The sequence below is a fragment of the Saccostrea cucullata genome, unplaced genomic scaffold, assembly GCF_032062105.1.
Source record: "Saccostrea cucullata isolate Sc308-1 unplaced genomic scaffold, CSIRO_AGI_Scuc_v1 ctg1665, whole genome shotgun sequence".
In the NCBI taxonomy this organism is placed as follows: domain Eukaryota; kingdom Metazoa; phylum Mollusca; class Bivalvia; order Ostreida; family Ostreidae; genus Saccostrea; species Saccostrea cuccullata.
This window is the reverse complement of record NW_026923101.1, coordinates 154,180-170,716: the sequence shown is the minus strand read 5'-3', so window position 1 is coordinate 170,716 and position 16,537 is coordinate 154,180. Positions and strand designations below refer to the sequence as shown.

At 31.3% G+C, this 16,537-nt stretch overlaps 2 protein-coding genes across 5 annotated transcripts in view; both read left to right on the top strand.

Moving 5' to 3' along the window:
• Positions 1-2,235: 2,235 nt before the first annotated feature.
• On the top strand, positions 2,236-5,602 carry LOC134263171 (uncharacterized). 2 transcript variants are annotated; one of them, XM_062745484.1, is made up of 3 exons: positions 2,236-2,302; positions 3,777-4,535; positions 4,674-5,602. In XM_062745484.1, exons 2-3 carry the CDS (start codon positions 3,783-3,785, stop codon positions 4,863-4,865), a joined length of 945 nt encoding a protein of 314 aa, XP_062601468.1. In that variant the 5' UTR covers positions 2,236-2,302; positions 3,777-3,782; the 3' UTR covers positions 4,866-5,602. The 2 variants fall into 2 exon arrangements, with proteins under 2 accessions (XP_062601468.1, XP_062601467.1); XM_062745483.1 differs by lacking the exon at positions 2,236-2,302 and adding an exon at positions 3,302-3,448.
• A 5,016-nt stretch (positions 5,603-10,618) lies between these two features.
• LOC134263164 (uncharacterized) overlaps positions 10,619-16,537 on the top strand; it is a 98,136-nt gene continuing 92,217 nt past the window's right edge. Inside the window, exons 1-3 of one of the 3 annotated variants that reach the window (XM_062745473.1) lie at positions 10,619-10,696; positions 12,183-12,465; positions 12,858-12,923. In XM_062745473.1, coding sequence (XP_062601457.1) covers positions 12,256-12,465; positions 12,858-12,923 — 276 coding nt within the window. In that variant the 5' untranslated portion in view covers positions 10,619-10,696; positions 12,183-12,255. The other 2 variants (XM_062745472.1, XM_062745474.1) reach the window with 2 other exon arrangements.

The following is a 16,537-nucleotide window of genomic DNA, read 5'->3' as shown; positions in this document are numbered from 1 at the left end:
AAATTAAAACATAATATTTGGCACTCCCCTGCTTATTTCCTTCCTCTAAAAAGATCTTTTTTGATGACATGTGTTTTATACATTTACGGACGTATAAAGTCCAATCTTGTAAGTGTTGCTTTCTTCACCTAAAACTAGGTAAACTAAAATCAGAATATATACAAACGTGTCTAACTGCATTGACAAAGTAATGAAGTATAGATAAATAACGAATAGAAAATATGCTACAATATGAACATAAATTAGTCCAGTTAATGGACTACACAATAAAAATAGATGGAATAATTTAATATAGGTTCTAACTTGAATGTGCATTATGGGGAAATAAAAACTCGCCAATCAAATTAAAACTCTTACTGTTTAGTGTCGGGTGAAGATAATGAACAGTGACATATCTAAAAAAAAAAAAAAAAAAAGAAGAAGCAAAAATCCTTTAAATAAAAAAATGGCATATTGAGGAAAATCGGACTTCTGAAAACATCAGAAATGGGATCAGTGGTTCTTTTTCCAAAAAAATATTACGACTACCGCTCTGGAATTCCTCATTGGCGGATCCAGAGGGGGGGTTCCGGGGGTTGGAACCCCCCCCCCCTTTATTTTTTGGAGAGTGAGAGGGGATAAAACGTTTTCCGAGATTATTTACATTTGTATTTGTACGTCCCACTTATTTATTGAATACAGAGATTCTCACACATTAAGTTTCCTCCAGTCACCTTCTCTATTATACTTTTTTATGAGAGAATGGTAGAAAATATTCTACTTATTTTTATATATCTAGATCTTGTATGTAGCATGCGAAGTTTAATATGATATTGGATTCCCGCGATCTTTGGCTGTGTTGGCTATACTTGTACCGTTTTTTATCATATCTAGATCTATTGAAGGAACTAACATGTAACTCTGTTTTAAAGCCCACCCGCATCCCACCCCCAAAAAAGTTTTTCAAATTCTTAAAGAAAATTCTTTATACTCTTCGGAAATGATACAAATCCATTCAATTTTAAGGCTTCCGTAGTTTTTGAAACGTGTTTTTTTTTTTTTTTTTTTTTTTTGGTTTTGTTTTGTTTATTTTGTATTTGTTGTTTTGTTCGTACTGGGAAACGCTTTAAAAAAAAAAAAAAAAAAAAAAAAAAAAAAAGGCCATAAAACAAAGATAGTATTTAGCACAACCTTAGATATTTCCATACAAGTCTGTGAATCTTTGCTTGAGAGTAGGTATTTGGGGGGGGGAGGGGGGTAAGAGGGGAACAACCCTGGAACCCCTCCTTTCAAAAATTGCTGGATCCGCCCCTGTTCCTGTAACATCAACTTAACACGTGTGTTGACAACATTTATGTTAAATGTCAATGAGGAACCCCCAGCATCCTTTTAATATCAAACTTTAGAGTACTATTAATCACAAGCGATAACTTTTTTTCGATTAATTACGCGATACGGTATGTTCGCAAAAATACTATTCTAGTATTGAGTTGGATAAAGAAACCACCTCTCTTTTTTGACATCATTTTAATTGTTTGGGCACTCAAAATAAAATTAAGATGAAATTTCATAGAATTTAGAGAATAAGGTAACAATAATGTTATACCGCATGCTTGAATTTATATATTTGAATGCTCATAACTTACGATTTTTTTCTCGGATATGGCATGTAGAAAAAAACGTTATGTTTGATGTTGCGCCACCAGGACAATATTGTATACATTGAATACATTTGAAAAAATATTATTAAATATAGATAAAATTTTATGAGGTGACGCTAACTTAATGATCGATGTACCTCAAATAGGTTTAAATTTTATGACACTAGACCACGAACTTTATATATTGATAAACAATCGCATTATTTATAAATCTAGCTGCTATCAGATATCGATACAAAATGCTTAGGTAAAGATTATATTTTCAGCCTGAGTTTTTAAATATAAATAGATTGTCTTTTTTGTCTATGTGTGATTAACTTGTAAGAAACAAAAATAACTCATTACATCATTTCTTTATTTAAGTAAAAGAATTGATGGTGAAAACGAAAGTAGTAACACTTAATATTCAATATAAATAATAAATAATAGATTATTCAGAACATTCACAATCTGGAAAATAATGCCATAAATAATAAATATATATAAGATTCAACGGTACTTTCTTTTTATTAAGGATTTTTGTAAACAGTTCCATTTTCAAGAACTGTACGTCTGTATTCTCTGTATGCAGTAAAAATGTACTGTCACTTTCTGTTTATTTTCTTATAAATATTGCGTAACTATTGCAACGATAACTGTACTGAGGATAAGAGAAGGAAGAGGTAGGAATTATATAGCAAGTATAACAAGTTATACATTAAAATAGAAACTTTTCTCTTAGATCAATTATTTTCATATTTACTCCATGCACTTTAACATGTTTAAATCATATCTATTCCATATTCTTAAAGTCAAATATGGCGTTTTAGTATTTTGTATAAGATCAGACTAACTTAAATAAAAAAAATCTTACTATTTATTTTATTAATTCATATAAAGATAGAGCTTTTCCTGTGAAAAACACAATTTAAATCAGTCGCGTTTCATAAATATAAGAAATTTCAAACAATGGCCCATTCATTCAAATTTGACAGTAAATAATGAAATATATGGAGATAATGAACAATATTCAAGCTCATAAGTCTATAAAACAATATTAATACGAAATAGGAGCAAAGCAAACACGGACATCAAAAACATCAGAGGTGGGATCAAGTGGTTGCAAACCGGGTACACCCGCCGTGTGCTCCTTGTCATGTTCGGGAAATAAATCCTTCGTCATTTCAGTGTGTAAATAACGGAAAGATTAGTATGAAAAACATCAGTCAACATTTTACTCGATAATAAATTATAAATAACAAACATCACGATCATTAAAACTCAATTCGTATTCTTATTTCTTAGCTAAGATACGCCATGTATAGCTTTAAATTCAATAATGCTATCATTTTGGTATTGGATTCCAATGTTTACAGTTGATAAATTTATTTATGAATATGATTTAATGATATTATTAATTTCAATTTGAATTCTCGAATATCAAAAAAGAGAAAACAAAATATAGTATTCGTGTAGATTCAAATGTGTTCAAATCATTCCCCGGGTTGTAAAGCTGGGCCATAAAGGACAATCAAATTTTTACATATGAATATCTAGAAAACACTTCATCTCAAGAACAGCAAGGTCATGATTGATCTCTTTTTATATGTAAGTATCCCCAGGTAGTGAAGATTCAAGTTTATTCAAAGCATGGTCGAGATTCATTTTTTAAAATAATTCTCAGGAATAGCAAAGCCATGGTTGATATTACTAGTATTTGTATGGAAACATCCTCAGGTAGTGTAGATTTTGATTTGTTAGAATTATTACGGGGGCCGGGGGAGGGACTGGATTTGTTCAAATTATATTCCCCTGGCTTCCTTTTAAAGGTAGGTTGGGACCACTTTTAGAAATAACTTTTCAATGGTGAACTTATTTCTGTTTTTAGCCACAGTACTCAGGTGGGCAATATGGTCCACAAGCCTCTTATTATATCATGTATATATTGAATGCAAGGGTTTTGCCTGGAACGTCCAAATGAAGTTGAATTTCGATAGAATAATTAGTTCTAGTTTTGCATGCTCAAAGTGTACATGTATTTTGTTTTTATTTTGTTTAAAGGCGTAAAAGAATGAATGTATAAAGCATGCTTTATATATTGAATGATTTGTTTTAAAATTGAAAGCATGTAAGACGTTCATGGACATTTTTTGTCAGATCAAAATGGAAAACACATGCAACAACTGTGGAATTCAAAGAGAGGGAATGCAGAAGTGTGGACGATGCCACTTGACGTACTACTGCAGTAAAGAGTGCCAGAAAAGGGACTGGAAAACGAACCACAAAACACAGTGTGATGACCTGAAGAATGCTAGAGATACGGAGATAAACGATAGAAAGGGTAATTCCTCTTCTAGTGGATTTCTTAAACAGTCATTGAGAGATTCGACTGATCTTCCTTCGAGTGCATTGTGTATGTTTTGTGGAACTAGTTCAGGACAACTCAAGAAATGCGGACGTTGCCTGACTGTCAGCTATTGCTCGAAATCATGTCAAACGCAAGACTGGCCCGACCATAAAACCGTTTGCAAAAATAAGGACATTGTTGACGTTATACAGACCGATGGGTACAAGGAACAGTTGAAGAAATCAAAATCAGACAGAATTCTTTCGCAAGCGACCCAGGGCCGTAATAGTTTTACTGCTTTTGATAATGGAGACCAAGTGATGTTTGGACCCTCAACAATGTTCAGAACGGATTCCGCCGATCTTTCTCTGCGAAAGTCAACAACAAAAGACCTTAGAAGACAGGCAAAGATATACGTTGAACGAAAGTTTCCCATGCAGTACATTATTGACGATATTGAAGAAATACCCCATGAGCTTCCTTTGAGTTTTGGTAATGCAAGAGTGTCCTTCGTGGGGTTTATTTCCAGATACCACCACTATAGAGGGCGCCACTGTGTGTATATACAGGTAAGTACGATAACTCTATTGAAATTATGCAGAAGAAAAATGAAGAAGAAAATGTTATTAAAATTTCTTAAATTTAAAACCAAATCAGGATGGCAAATAAATTCAATGCCATACTTAAATTAATTATTCATATTTTAGGATGGAAATAATACTGAGATATACGTCGGATTTTACCTTGATTACGATAATCCCTATCCGTATTTTACCTGGGGAGATGTTCGCCCTGGCAAGTTCATCTGTCTCCACAATCCCAGAATTCACTTCTTTCTGGATGGATCTGTCGGTATCCGCGTTAATGAAAGCAGCGAGGCCTTCTTTTTCGACGTCTGAATTCCTTGACTCTTTGATTAGGCTTAATACTTCATTTTAAAAATACATAACTGAATGTACTCTTTCATGTCTGGTTGTGACGTTTTCTTTAAAACATGTTTGTTAAAGTAATTAATGTTTTTGATTCTGATGCTATTATTTAACAGTCTTTATTGATTACATGTATGCAAAACATCCAGGAATAAAATTGAAAAACAAATACGTGATTCATTTTATTGCACTTAACTGATATTGGTACGATAAACTTCACCTGAGATCATAGGAGTTATCTATATTTTTCATTCGACAAGATATGTAAAAAATTACATATACTAGTGATTTGATATGTGATTTGAAAAGAACGTTTAGGTTCTTTCTTAAATATGTTGTGTTTGATTACAATTTTGAATAAACATCTGATAGAAACTTTTCATTTTCAAATTGGTGTGATATTTATTAAACTTTCATTATTTGTTAGACATATGTATATGTTTTACATAATATTGATATAAAGAGAAAAGTCATTTATACGTGTAGTGTACTTTTTGAATCCTTCAAGGTTCTCAATTTGATTTGTTGAATTTTTGAGTGTAGAGTGTAAGCTAAATCCACTATATAAGATACACTACATTCAAATTACAGAATCATAATAGAAACTTTTATGCCTCCTATTTTTCCAAATGTTATGAAAAAAGACAAATGTATATTGAATTTGTATTTTATCTATCAAAATAAAAGTTTTGATCAATTAACAAAAATTGAAGTTAATAAAAGAATCAAAGGTTTCCAACAAAAATATATGGACAATTGTTCTTATACACATATAAAATATTTCCTCCATGCATGTATAATAATAACAGAACACAAACTCTATATTAACTATTGTTACACCCCCTACTAAATAGTCCCTATATAATTTCTTACTTAAAAAAGTCAAACAGTTTGACTGTTTTCCCCGACAGCCTGTGTAACGACGAAAAATGACCCCCGTAGAATATTGACCAAGGGGTTATTTTTCTACGTAGAATATTGACCAGGGAGTTAATTTTCTACGTAGAATATTGACCAGGGGGTTAATTTTCTACGTAGAATATTGACCAGGGTCGGTATTCTACGACAATTTTTCGACCATAGGAGAACAATCATGACTAGCAATTCTACGACTTCACACACGTTGAAAAATGACCCCCATAGAATTTTGACCCGCTACTGTTTATACAAAAAAACTTTATATTTTTGTCCCCTGATATTTTTTTTTACTTTCAAATGTAACATGTGTAAGGAGGGTAACTTTTTTATGTATACTTTACTCCTTTAAGTTTTAAACATAAATTAAGTATGCATATTATACAGAGCACTACATTTACTTATTTCTTACAGAAATCTTCAGTCTACAACAATTCTTTTGGTGTAAAAGACCATTAATGACATTTATTTTTAATTTTACGACAAGTAATGTTCGTGTTGCTTCTGTACCATGCAAATGAAACTGGAATATTCATGAATGCATTAACAAAGTTATGAAACATACTGCAATAAAAGCGTTAAACAAAAGGATTGATTCCAGGTACAATAAAGATAACATATATTACCCAATATCCCGTGGATATGACTCATTGGATATTCTTTTGATATCCTAAATCACAGTTAAGTGCACTTGTGACGTCACAATGGCTACTGCGTTAGCGCGATGAAGTAAAATAAATTGATGTCCTATTTAAAACAGTATAAAACATTGGGTGTGAATTAAACATGGGATAAAAAGAATCTCTCATGATTTTTAGTTAGATACGTCACTTTTCTCCGACTCGTTATGTGTTAAAAAAATCCACACACCTCATTGGATAATTTAAACGAGGATTTAAAAGCATAATAATTTTAACAAAATAAGTTTGCAGTTGACAAGAAATGTATAGTAAATAAACCAATTTTATATTTATTGGAAAACAGCCTTTACTAATGATGTCAAAACGGCTGTTCCTCAATTTATCGTGGATAAATTTTGAAAAATCCTACGTTTTGATGGTGTTGACTTTGGAAAAAAAAATGGTGTTTGCAAACATTCTTAATGTTCCATGGAGTTTTTACATGTACGTATCCACGTTTGATCAAAGCCACTTCTATAATATCAAGAATTATACTCCTAAAGATTCTCTTCACTCAAAGCAGTTATTCTTTTCGTGAGAAGTAAAGAAGGATCCTTGGTACATTTATTAAAACCCGCTATATACTAGTTTATTAGTTTTTGAGGAGTTCACTAGGAAGTGAAAGACAACAATACTACACTCAACCCCTTTCCTTCAAACATTGAACGACTTCAGCCAAGTTTCCTTCCAGAATTTTATTTCTTTTCTTTCTCATTACCTCAGATAATGAAATAAAGAGGAGATACTATCTCTCATAAGTTAATTTATTCTAGTCGTTATAAAAAATGGAATTGATTTAAATGAAGTTAATTCGTTACCAATTTTTGTACTACGTTTTTTTTTTTTTTTTGATTTGAACATATTTTATTATGTAAAATACATAATTGGATTGGGCAGCAGGCATAGCCTATATAAGCCCCCTCCATAGGTACAAGGTTAATTAATACACATATAGTATTAGTAACAGGTTTATATATGACCAATAAGTTATATATTACTGACACAAATTTAAATAGAACATAGAGGAAAGAAAGATACATGAGTAAAGATAGAAAAAGAAAAAAAAACAATAAATGAATACCGGTTTATAAATGTGGAAATGAATTGAAAAAAAAATCGAAAAAATGAGAACTACAGCAATTTATAAACATACAATGAATGTGTATTTAATTTAAGACATAAACTGGAATAAGTATTACATAGTTACACTTCATTTATGAAACCTTTTGGTTTGTGATATATATTTGTGAACACAATCAAATAATTTCATATTTTTTGCATATGAAATACTACTATCACCAAATAATAAAAGATTTAGGGAAATAGGAATAGGATTTTGCAGGTCTATACTAGATATACAGTTAAAAAGAGTGTTTCTTTGCTCAACATAACATGGACATTCAAAGAAAAAATGATATGCATTTTCTATATGAAAATTCCAATTTTCACATTTTGAGCTATCACTTATATAATCTTTCAGTAAATCAGCATTTAAACTACTAGCATTATTTCTTAGCTGACAATGAATGATATTTTGACTACGATTTCCATGATTAAAAAGTTTATTGGGTGTTCTATAATGAGTCTTTTTAATAGCATTAATGAAAGAAGATAGTGTTGGTAAACTCCTAATATGGTACGGTAAACTATTCCATAATTTAATTGTAGATGGGAAATAACTATTCATACGAGGGTTGTTAGAAAAGTTCGCGGACACATTGAATTACGGAATATCTTTTGTGTACTGTGAAGTATGACCTATGTCTGAATAAATTCCTATATTTTGTTTATTGGTATGAAAAAAATCAGGTCCATATAATAAAATCTTGAATATTTACAACGATTTTTACTATGAGGTCATGGGATTCATGGAGCAATCACTTGACGTAAGGCGACGTGACAACCAGATTTCAACCGGTTAAACTTTGTCGCAGCTCTATAAATCTTTCATTTCTTCAGATTTTTCTTATCTTTTTTCTACTTTAAAATTGAATATCTATATCAAGACATGTTATTTTTCTTCTATATAATGTCTTTTGTACTGATTCGGATATTATTGAGATCTTAAAAAAAGTCCATGCAGTTAATCGATCAGGTATGGAAACTGTGCAAAACCATATAGGCGCAACGCAACGTCCTTGCGATACGGGGGTATTGAAGTATCGATGAGTTAATCATTCAAAATGTTAATCCTTCCATTTTTATGAAGCTACAACCATTTGAAAACTTGTCCTTTGTAGGTGTAAGAAATTCCCGAAAGCATCTTGAACATTTTAATCTCTTTTTAGACATTTTCCAGTCTGCATACATAATTTTTACGTAGTGCAGTGCTCCATGACGCTCAGTGACGTTCCGATTTTTGGCTGTGTTTTTAGGCGTTGATCAGTTATAAACGGCTATAAAACAGTCATATACGCTCCAATTTAGTTCAAAATTTCTCCCAGTGACGTTTCATGAATACTTTAGCGGCAGGTAAAATATCATAAAACTCTTTGCGGTACAATTGTGCAATTTTAAATTTTAATAAAGAGTCTTTGTGATGTAAACGTGCCCAAATGTAGCATGCTCCGTGAAGCAATTTTTATCAAAATAAAAAAGCTGTATATTTTTCAGTAATCATCGGGGAGCACCAAATTCTTGTATATTTATTAGAAAAAAGGTAAAGATTTTATCTGGAAAGTTTGACCGATTTCGTGGAAATAGCGCGCTCACAATAGAACTTGTCCGCGAACTTTTCTAACACCCCTCGTATATGATGTGGTCCTCGTCTGAGGAATAAGAAAAGTAAGACCGTCATTGTTTCTTAATGAATATGAGGTTTGGGGTGGAATACAAGGTCTTAGAAGATCTTGAAGGTACTGTGGTGCTAACCCATACACAATTTTGTAAAATAATATTAATTTATGTACTTTCCTTCTGTCAGATAATGTATTCCAACCCAATTCATCATATAAAAGTGATCTTGATGAGTTCACTCTCATTCCTGTATTAATTCTTGCAGCAGTAATTTGAACTTCTTCCAATAAAGATGACTCCTTTTCATTACAATTATCCCAAACAACATCACCATATTCTAAAACTGGTCTAATAAATGACATATATATTTTTATTAGCGCGTCTCGACAAAGGGAATGTTTTAACATTCGTAGAACATTTAACCGTTTACATGCTTTTTCATAAGTAATTTGTATGTGAGATTTCCAATTTGCATCACCCTGAAAATTTAGTCCCAAATGTGTGTGATTGTCCGATGGCTCAATTAAGGGGCCATTTAAACCAAATTTAACATTGGGATGAGAAAAATGTTTTCTGGAAAAATTTACATTCACTGTTTTCTTGGGGTTAAAATCAACTTTCCATTGTTTTGACCACTGATCCAACTTTTCTAAATCATTTGTTAACTACGTTTTAATACATTTCAACTGTTAAAACATTCTTTTGAAATCGTTATAACGAACGCATTATTAACTATAACAGATTAAATTCTTTATTATCAATTTTTAAAAATGAAATAATGAATTCATAGTGTTAAAACACATTTTACAATTCAACTTAATATCAAATTCAAAAAATATTATAAACAGGACCTAATTAAGCAGGCTTTATTTTGGCTTCCATGTTAAATGATCCTATCGATATCAGATAAATTCTAGATTAATGTATGCAAGTACATGTATAAAACGAAAGTGATATTAATTGAAAGAAAAAAGCTCATATCATTTGGAAAATATGCTTGCATTTATGTTTAAAAAATCTAAATAGATGAGAATACTAAATAATGTTATTTTATATGCTATCAGTTCTGCAATTAAAATGTAGTAAAATTTCACGTTTGTGAAAGGCATCTTTCAGGAATTGATTTTTGTTTCTGTCGACTGATTTTGTAATCGAATTCGCGGAACAAACACATCAGCTAATACTCCATTTCTTTGTTTGGGTAAAAGAAATCAAGTTGAAAGTAAAACTAGAATAAAGAATACAGATAAACTATTTCAGTATCTTTGCTATAATTTTAAAATTAACCTTTGTACAAAGCCAGCTAGTTTTTTTTTTTGTTATGAAGGATTTCGTGAAATAGTTTATATTATGCATTTTGTCTTATTTGAATAGATGTACATACTTTCATTTTCTGTTTGTTTTCCTATTAATATTGCATAACACCTCACAGTTCAGACTTTACTGTTAACATAAAGACAGAAGGAAAAGGTATACGGATTTATTTAGCAATTAATATTTATGCATTGGAGTTACTTTCTTATCTACATTTATATTGAATCCATGTGAGTTTTTCAATTGTAAACCAATAATTTAAAGTTGACAATACGTAAATGCAAGAATGTATAATGTTATTGTGTCATACACCTGTAAAATACCGATGCACACAATAGTTTAAAATAATGTATTTGGAATTTCAAACTGTTTTCGAGCACACAAAAGGTTAAAACAGGCAAATATACCGATCCATATTCATTCTAGATTATGAGAATATTATAGTAAAAATTTAGTTTTACACAACCACATGTACTATCATTACTCTGATGAATTGTGAATTTATAACTTTTTTTCATAAAAAAACTGAAAATATTAATAACTTGACGTTAATGAAATATAGATATTACTACGTGGTAAAATCATCCTCAAAATGAGTGATATATCTTTTATATAAAATTAAACTATGGTAAGATTGATTGATTGATTGATTGATTGATTGATTGATTGTATACTGTTTAACGTCCCTCTCCAGAATATTTCACTGATATGGAGACGTCACCATTGCCGGTGAAGGGCTGCAAATTTAGGCCTACGCTCGGCACTTACGGCCTTTGAGCAGGGAGGGATCTTTATCGTGCCACACCTGCCGTGACACGGGGCCTCGGTTTATACGGTCTCATCCGAAGGACCGCCCCATTAAGTAGTTTTTTATGACAAGCAAGGGGGTACTGAGGACCTATTCTAACCCGGATCCCCACGGGATAATGATGGTAAGAGGAATCCTAGTAAAGTTACATAAATGGAGTTTAGTCATTCTTGTTAAGGGAAATTAAACTTAAGATGAGAGTTACGTCTACCTGATCAATATATAAGGTTCACGGCGGGTGTGGTCGGTCTCCACGGGAAGTCTCAGTTAGATTGTACACAATTGTCAAATCAACCTGACTTAATGAGTGTACAATAGATGTCATTAAATTGTTCAAACGGAAAGTACACATTTGGCAAAATATCCTTTCAAAAATATTGGATGACTTATATGACAAGAAAAAAATACCTTTACCATGTGATTACTCGTATCTCTGGTGTCATGGTCAGGGCAGCACAAAGGGATAATTATGACAAAATAAAAAAAAAACCACACCGCTTTTATATGCACTCTACAAATACTAAATACTGCAGGAAAAATCAAAATTTGTCGACTTCAAGTATAATAATGATTCTTTATTTGAAATTAATGTCTTGTAAATTATATATGCAATTCATAACTTAATATTGTCTCAGATATGTGATTCCTTAGAAAATAATCTTGACAAAGCTCTACAAAAACATATTTATTAGAGCGTACAAGGATCAGATTACCTGATCCCACCTCTGGAGTTTCCAGGGTTTATGTATATGGCCTTCTCACAGATTTGTGTTATTAAATGATTACTGGAGATTGATCACTGTTCTTTAACTAAATCACTTTTTTCATTATCAGTTTTTATTCTTGCTTTGGTTTGCATTGGATAAAGCAAGGTCCTGAAGACGTTAGACCAACACAGACGTTCGACATGGTAAATCTTATGAAAATATTCATCGCTGCCTTACCGATTCTACTTGTATTCATGCCAATCAAGTTTTTACTCAGCGCACCTGCTGAGATGCTTGCTGAAGGGATAAAGTACATGTATTGTCTGTATGTGTTCGGACAAATTGTCGCCATGGTCATAACACTGTGTGTTTTGGTCTGCTTTTTACTGACTTTTACGAAAATGCTCCAGGTCAGCTGTTAGCTAATTTCTATCTTTTGATGTGAAATAATAAAAGAAATGTAGTTAAATAATGACAACACAATTATGCATGCAAAATAAGGATTATATATATATATATATATATATATATATATATATATATATATATATATATATATATATATATATATATATATATATATATATAAAGCACTAAAAAACCAACAACACTGTATATCCTAAATGTCGGATCTACCAAGTATATATATATATATTGTATATAGCTCCAATATTAAGATTTATTGAACAATTGCATCATTTACGTACGTCAGATATATAAGGATCAAAATAAATTCGTAAGTACACTTTTGTTCTCTCCAGATATATCAAACATATTTTTTAAAAATGTTTGCCTATTTTAGCATGAAGAGCAAGGATTCAAGTCTAAGGCAACTCAACTACAATCGAGAGTCAGCAATTTTGCCCCAGTGAGTGAGCCCTTAAACACGATCTAAAGACTGAAATATATATGATTATTTCCTATCTAGCTTGGAGCACGAGCTTTGATTGGTTACAAAGTCGGGTGTAAATATCCGTGCTCCCAACTTGAGCCGGGTGTAAATAAAACGTGACGTCACAATGCATACATTCTCTATGATAAAAACCAAATATCATGACGTCACGATGCATACATACAGCTCAACAAACTTTTTAAACTCACATGGTTTTTCGCACAAATTGTTATAATGCAAAAATTATGTAATGTGACAACAAAATATATTTTAAAAATGATTTATAACTTATAATTTTGATCATATCCCATTACTATAAACATAATTCACACACTCTTGGTTGATATATTATGTTTTCCAAATGGTTTTTCATAGTTTCTCGTCAAATGCAACCGTCTTTGTAACCGTTCATTTTGAAGCATACTTTTGCCTTGCTTTAATACAGAAACAGTGCAGTTCATGTAACTTCTGTATTTTCTGAACATTAATATAACACTAAGGCACAAGATGATAGAAGTATTTCTCATCTGTTCGACTGTTTTCCATGATAAAAAGATGGCATTTTTTCAGGTTAACTTCCTGAAATCTAGCATCATAAAGCATACCTTCCAACAAAAAATTTCAAAGTTTCAGACCATACATGTAAAAGAATTTTCTTTCGATATTCACAATTTACTTTATTGAAAGATAAACAATACTTTATTATCCTATCCTTTTACATGATTTACTTATGTAGTTTTGTCATTTTTCGGCTTTGAATTTCAACAAAACCAAGACAAGTATGGAAAAAATGCAAAGTACCTCGAAAAATAATCATCTTTAAGAAGTAATTTTGAACGTTTTAACCAAATTGTATCAAAGGAACTTCCATTTATTAATATGGAAAAACCTATAATAGAATCATACACATTTAACATCATAAAATTTATAAACAAATTTCCTTTTAGAACATTGACTTTTAAAACTTAAGATAATGATTTAAGAGAACGTGCACTTTCAACATGAAACAATTTAATAATATAAGGGTTATGTCCCTACTGACACCCTTGATTGAACCTGGATAACTAATATTATCTGTCACAGAATGTTGCGAAAAAAAGGGGAAAAATATTTTGAGGAATGAAAAGGGTTTAGATAACAAACAGTTGACAAAATCATTAATCAAGTAAGAAATTCGAATTGTGAAAAATGCAAAAAACGGATCCCTTTAAACCTTAGAAGTGGGATCCGATTAAACATATGCACAATACACCACCTAAGTACAACTCTTTAGAAACACAACATATTAGGCGTTGAAAAGAAAATTTCATTTGCAAACCTAGGCATAAGGTTTTGAACTGAGACACGATTTACATCTCTAATTCACAACCATTCCTTCTAAAATAAAATAAAAAGTAATACACGAACAGTAATTGTATATACATGTAACATTCTCAATGGAAAAGCCAGCTAAAGTGTCATTTAATTATAGAGAGATCAGGTATGTGAATCCACATTTAGGCTTTCAGCGGGGAAAAGCCTTGGATAGAGTCCAGGAATCTTCTTGAGTGTGGAATTTTGATTTTGATTGATTGATTGATTGATTGATTGATTGACTGTTGTTGTTTGTTTTACGTCTCTTTCGAGAATATTTCCGTCACATAAGAGATATCACCATATAAAGGTGAAGGGCCTTGATTATATCCAACCATAAGTTTACTAAAAGAGTTTTAATTATACAGCAAAACTCGGTTTTAGCGATGTCACTGGGACCTATGAAATTATTTCGCTATATCCGTAATTCGTTTTAACCGTATAAGAAATTCATTAAATTTATATAGCTGAGGATCAAAGATAACTTCGCTATATCCGTAAATTCGCAATATCCGTATTTGTACTAAACGAGTTTTGCTGTTATAATTATTATATATACTCTCTTTTGTTTGTTTTTTTTAAAGGTTGGTGTTTGCTTTGCTCCTTTATATTGTTTCAAAGGACTTTTAAGATTAATTATACTGTCCATTATCGTCATATTTCATGCTTCATGTAAAGATTTGTTAAACGGCGTTATCTTAACGAGAGCTTTCCCCTTTGTTCAAAACTTAAAATGTTTTTCCTTCTTTGTATATTTGTTGCCTATTGTATGACCATAACATCGGAAGTATATGGTTGATTTAATATTTAAACCATTTCAATGATTAATTTCAGTTTTTAAATCATTTCAATGGTTGATTTTAGTGTTTAAATCATTTCAATGGTTGATTTTAGTTTTTGAACCTATTATTCAGCAAATAAATTATTATATTAATACCGTTTTTAAATGATGGTCCACATTGAAAAATATTAAAACACATCCAGAAAACCATTATTCATCAAAACGCTGTGTTATAAAGAAAAATTACGAGCTTCGACATAAAGAAATCTTTTTACTACAACTATTTTACCAGTTCATTTATTCATTCAATTTATTCATTCTTCATGTCCTCTATTTAAAAATTTGATTTCCAACACATCTTTTACAACCTAAATACACCAATGATACTGTAAAACAGAAAATGTGATGTGTACAATTTGCTTATATACGCAGTATGAGAACAAAAAAGGAACAACCTCATGTTTGTGTTTCATGCACAAGTGGCTATACTAGAAACTATAAATGAAAAACATTTTCACATAAACTTCTTTATGTATTCTTATGCTTATATGCAAGCTCACCGCAGCTTGTTTTTGCTAATTTTGTATAAGTCAAATAAAACACTTTCATAGAGATGAATAATGTCATTTATTAAAATGACGGTATAAATGTGAACAATTTAACAAACAAGAAGGGGGATCAGATTCACAAGCTTTGATTAGCAGTTACGTAAAATATGATAATGTCTGATCCCCCAAAACTGACTAGAAAACAGTATATGTAAGACAAGACAATGAAAACTTCATATGAAAAAGTTAGCAAAAAGATGGCACATCAAAACAAAATAGGCCACAAGATGTGACATGCAAGTCACATCCATGTTAGATGTGACGTGCAGATCACATCCGTGCCATTGGCTAAGATTTGGTCATGGGTACGTACAGATTATTTTTAGCATATAGGTCACGGTCAAGGTCACAAGGTTAGACAGAGAGACAGACAGAAAAATAGACATACAGTCAAGACAAAAATAATATATGCTCCGATCTATCCATCCGGGCGCATAAAAGTCGTACTCATCTAAACTGTCAAAATCATTAATATTAACATTATTTTTATTCGTCTGATAATTCAAACATTAATTTTAGTAGATGTTATAGAACACAATGCTATGGCATTCTGAAACTGTTGTTAGTCTTAGAAAATGTATTAGTAAAAGTCTTATAGACCCAGGCACCTGTTTCGGGAATAAATTTTAACCCATAGTATAATAATAACACAAGATATCTACACACGGCGTACCCCCCTACCTTAGAATCGCGCTCATTTACACTTTCAGAGAAAAGGCAGTGGCAAACTGTTTATACCTAAGTCATTTACGATAATTTATCGACCACATATGGCTTGCTCGCCTTTGTTTTCTTCAATCTCCGTAAACAGCGTCAAAACTATACTCGACGAGTAGAAAAGTCGAACT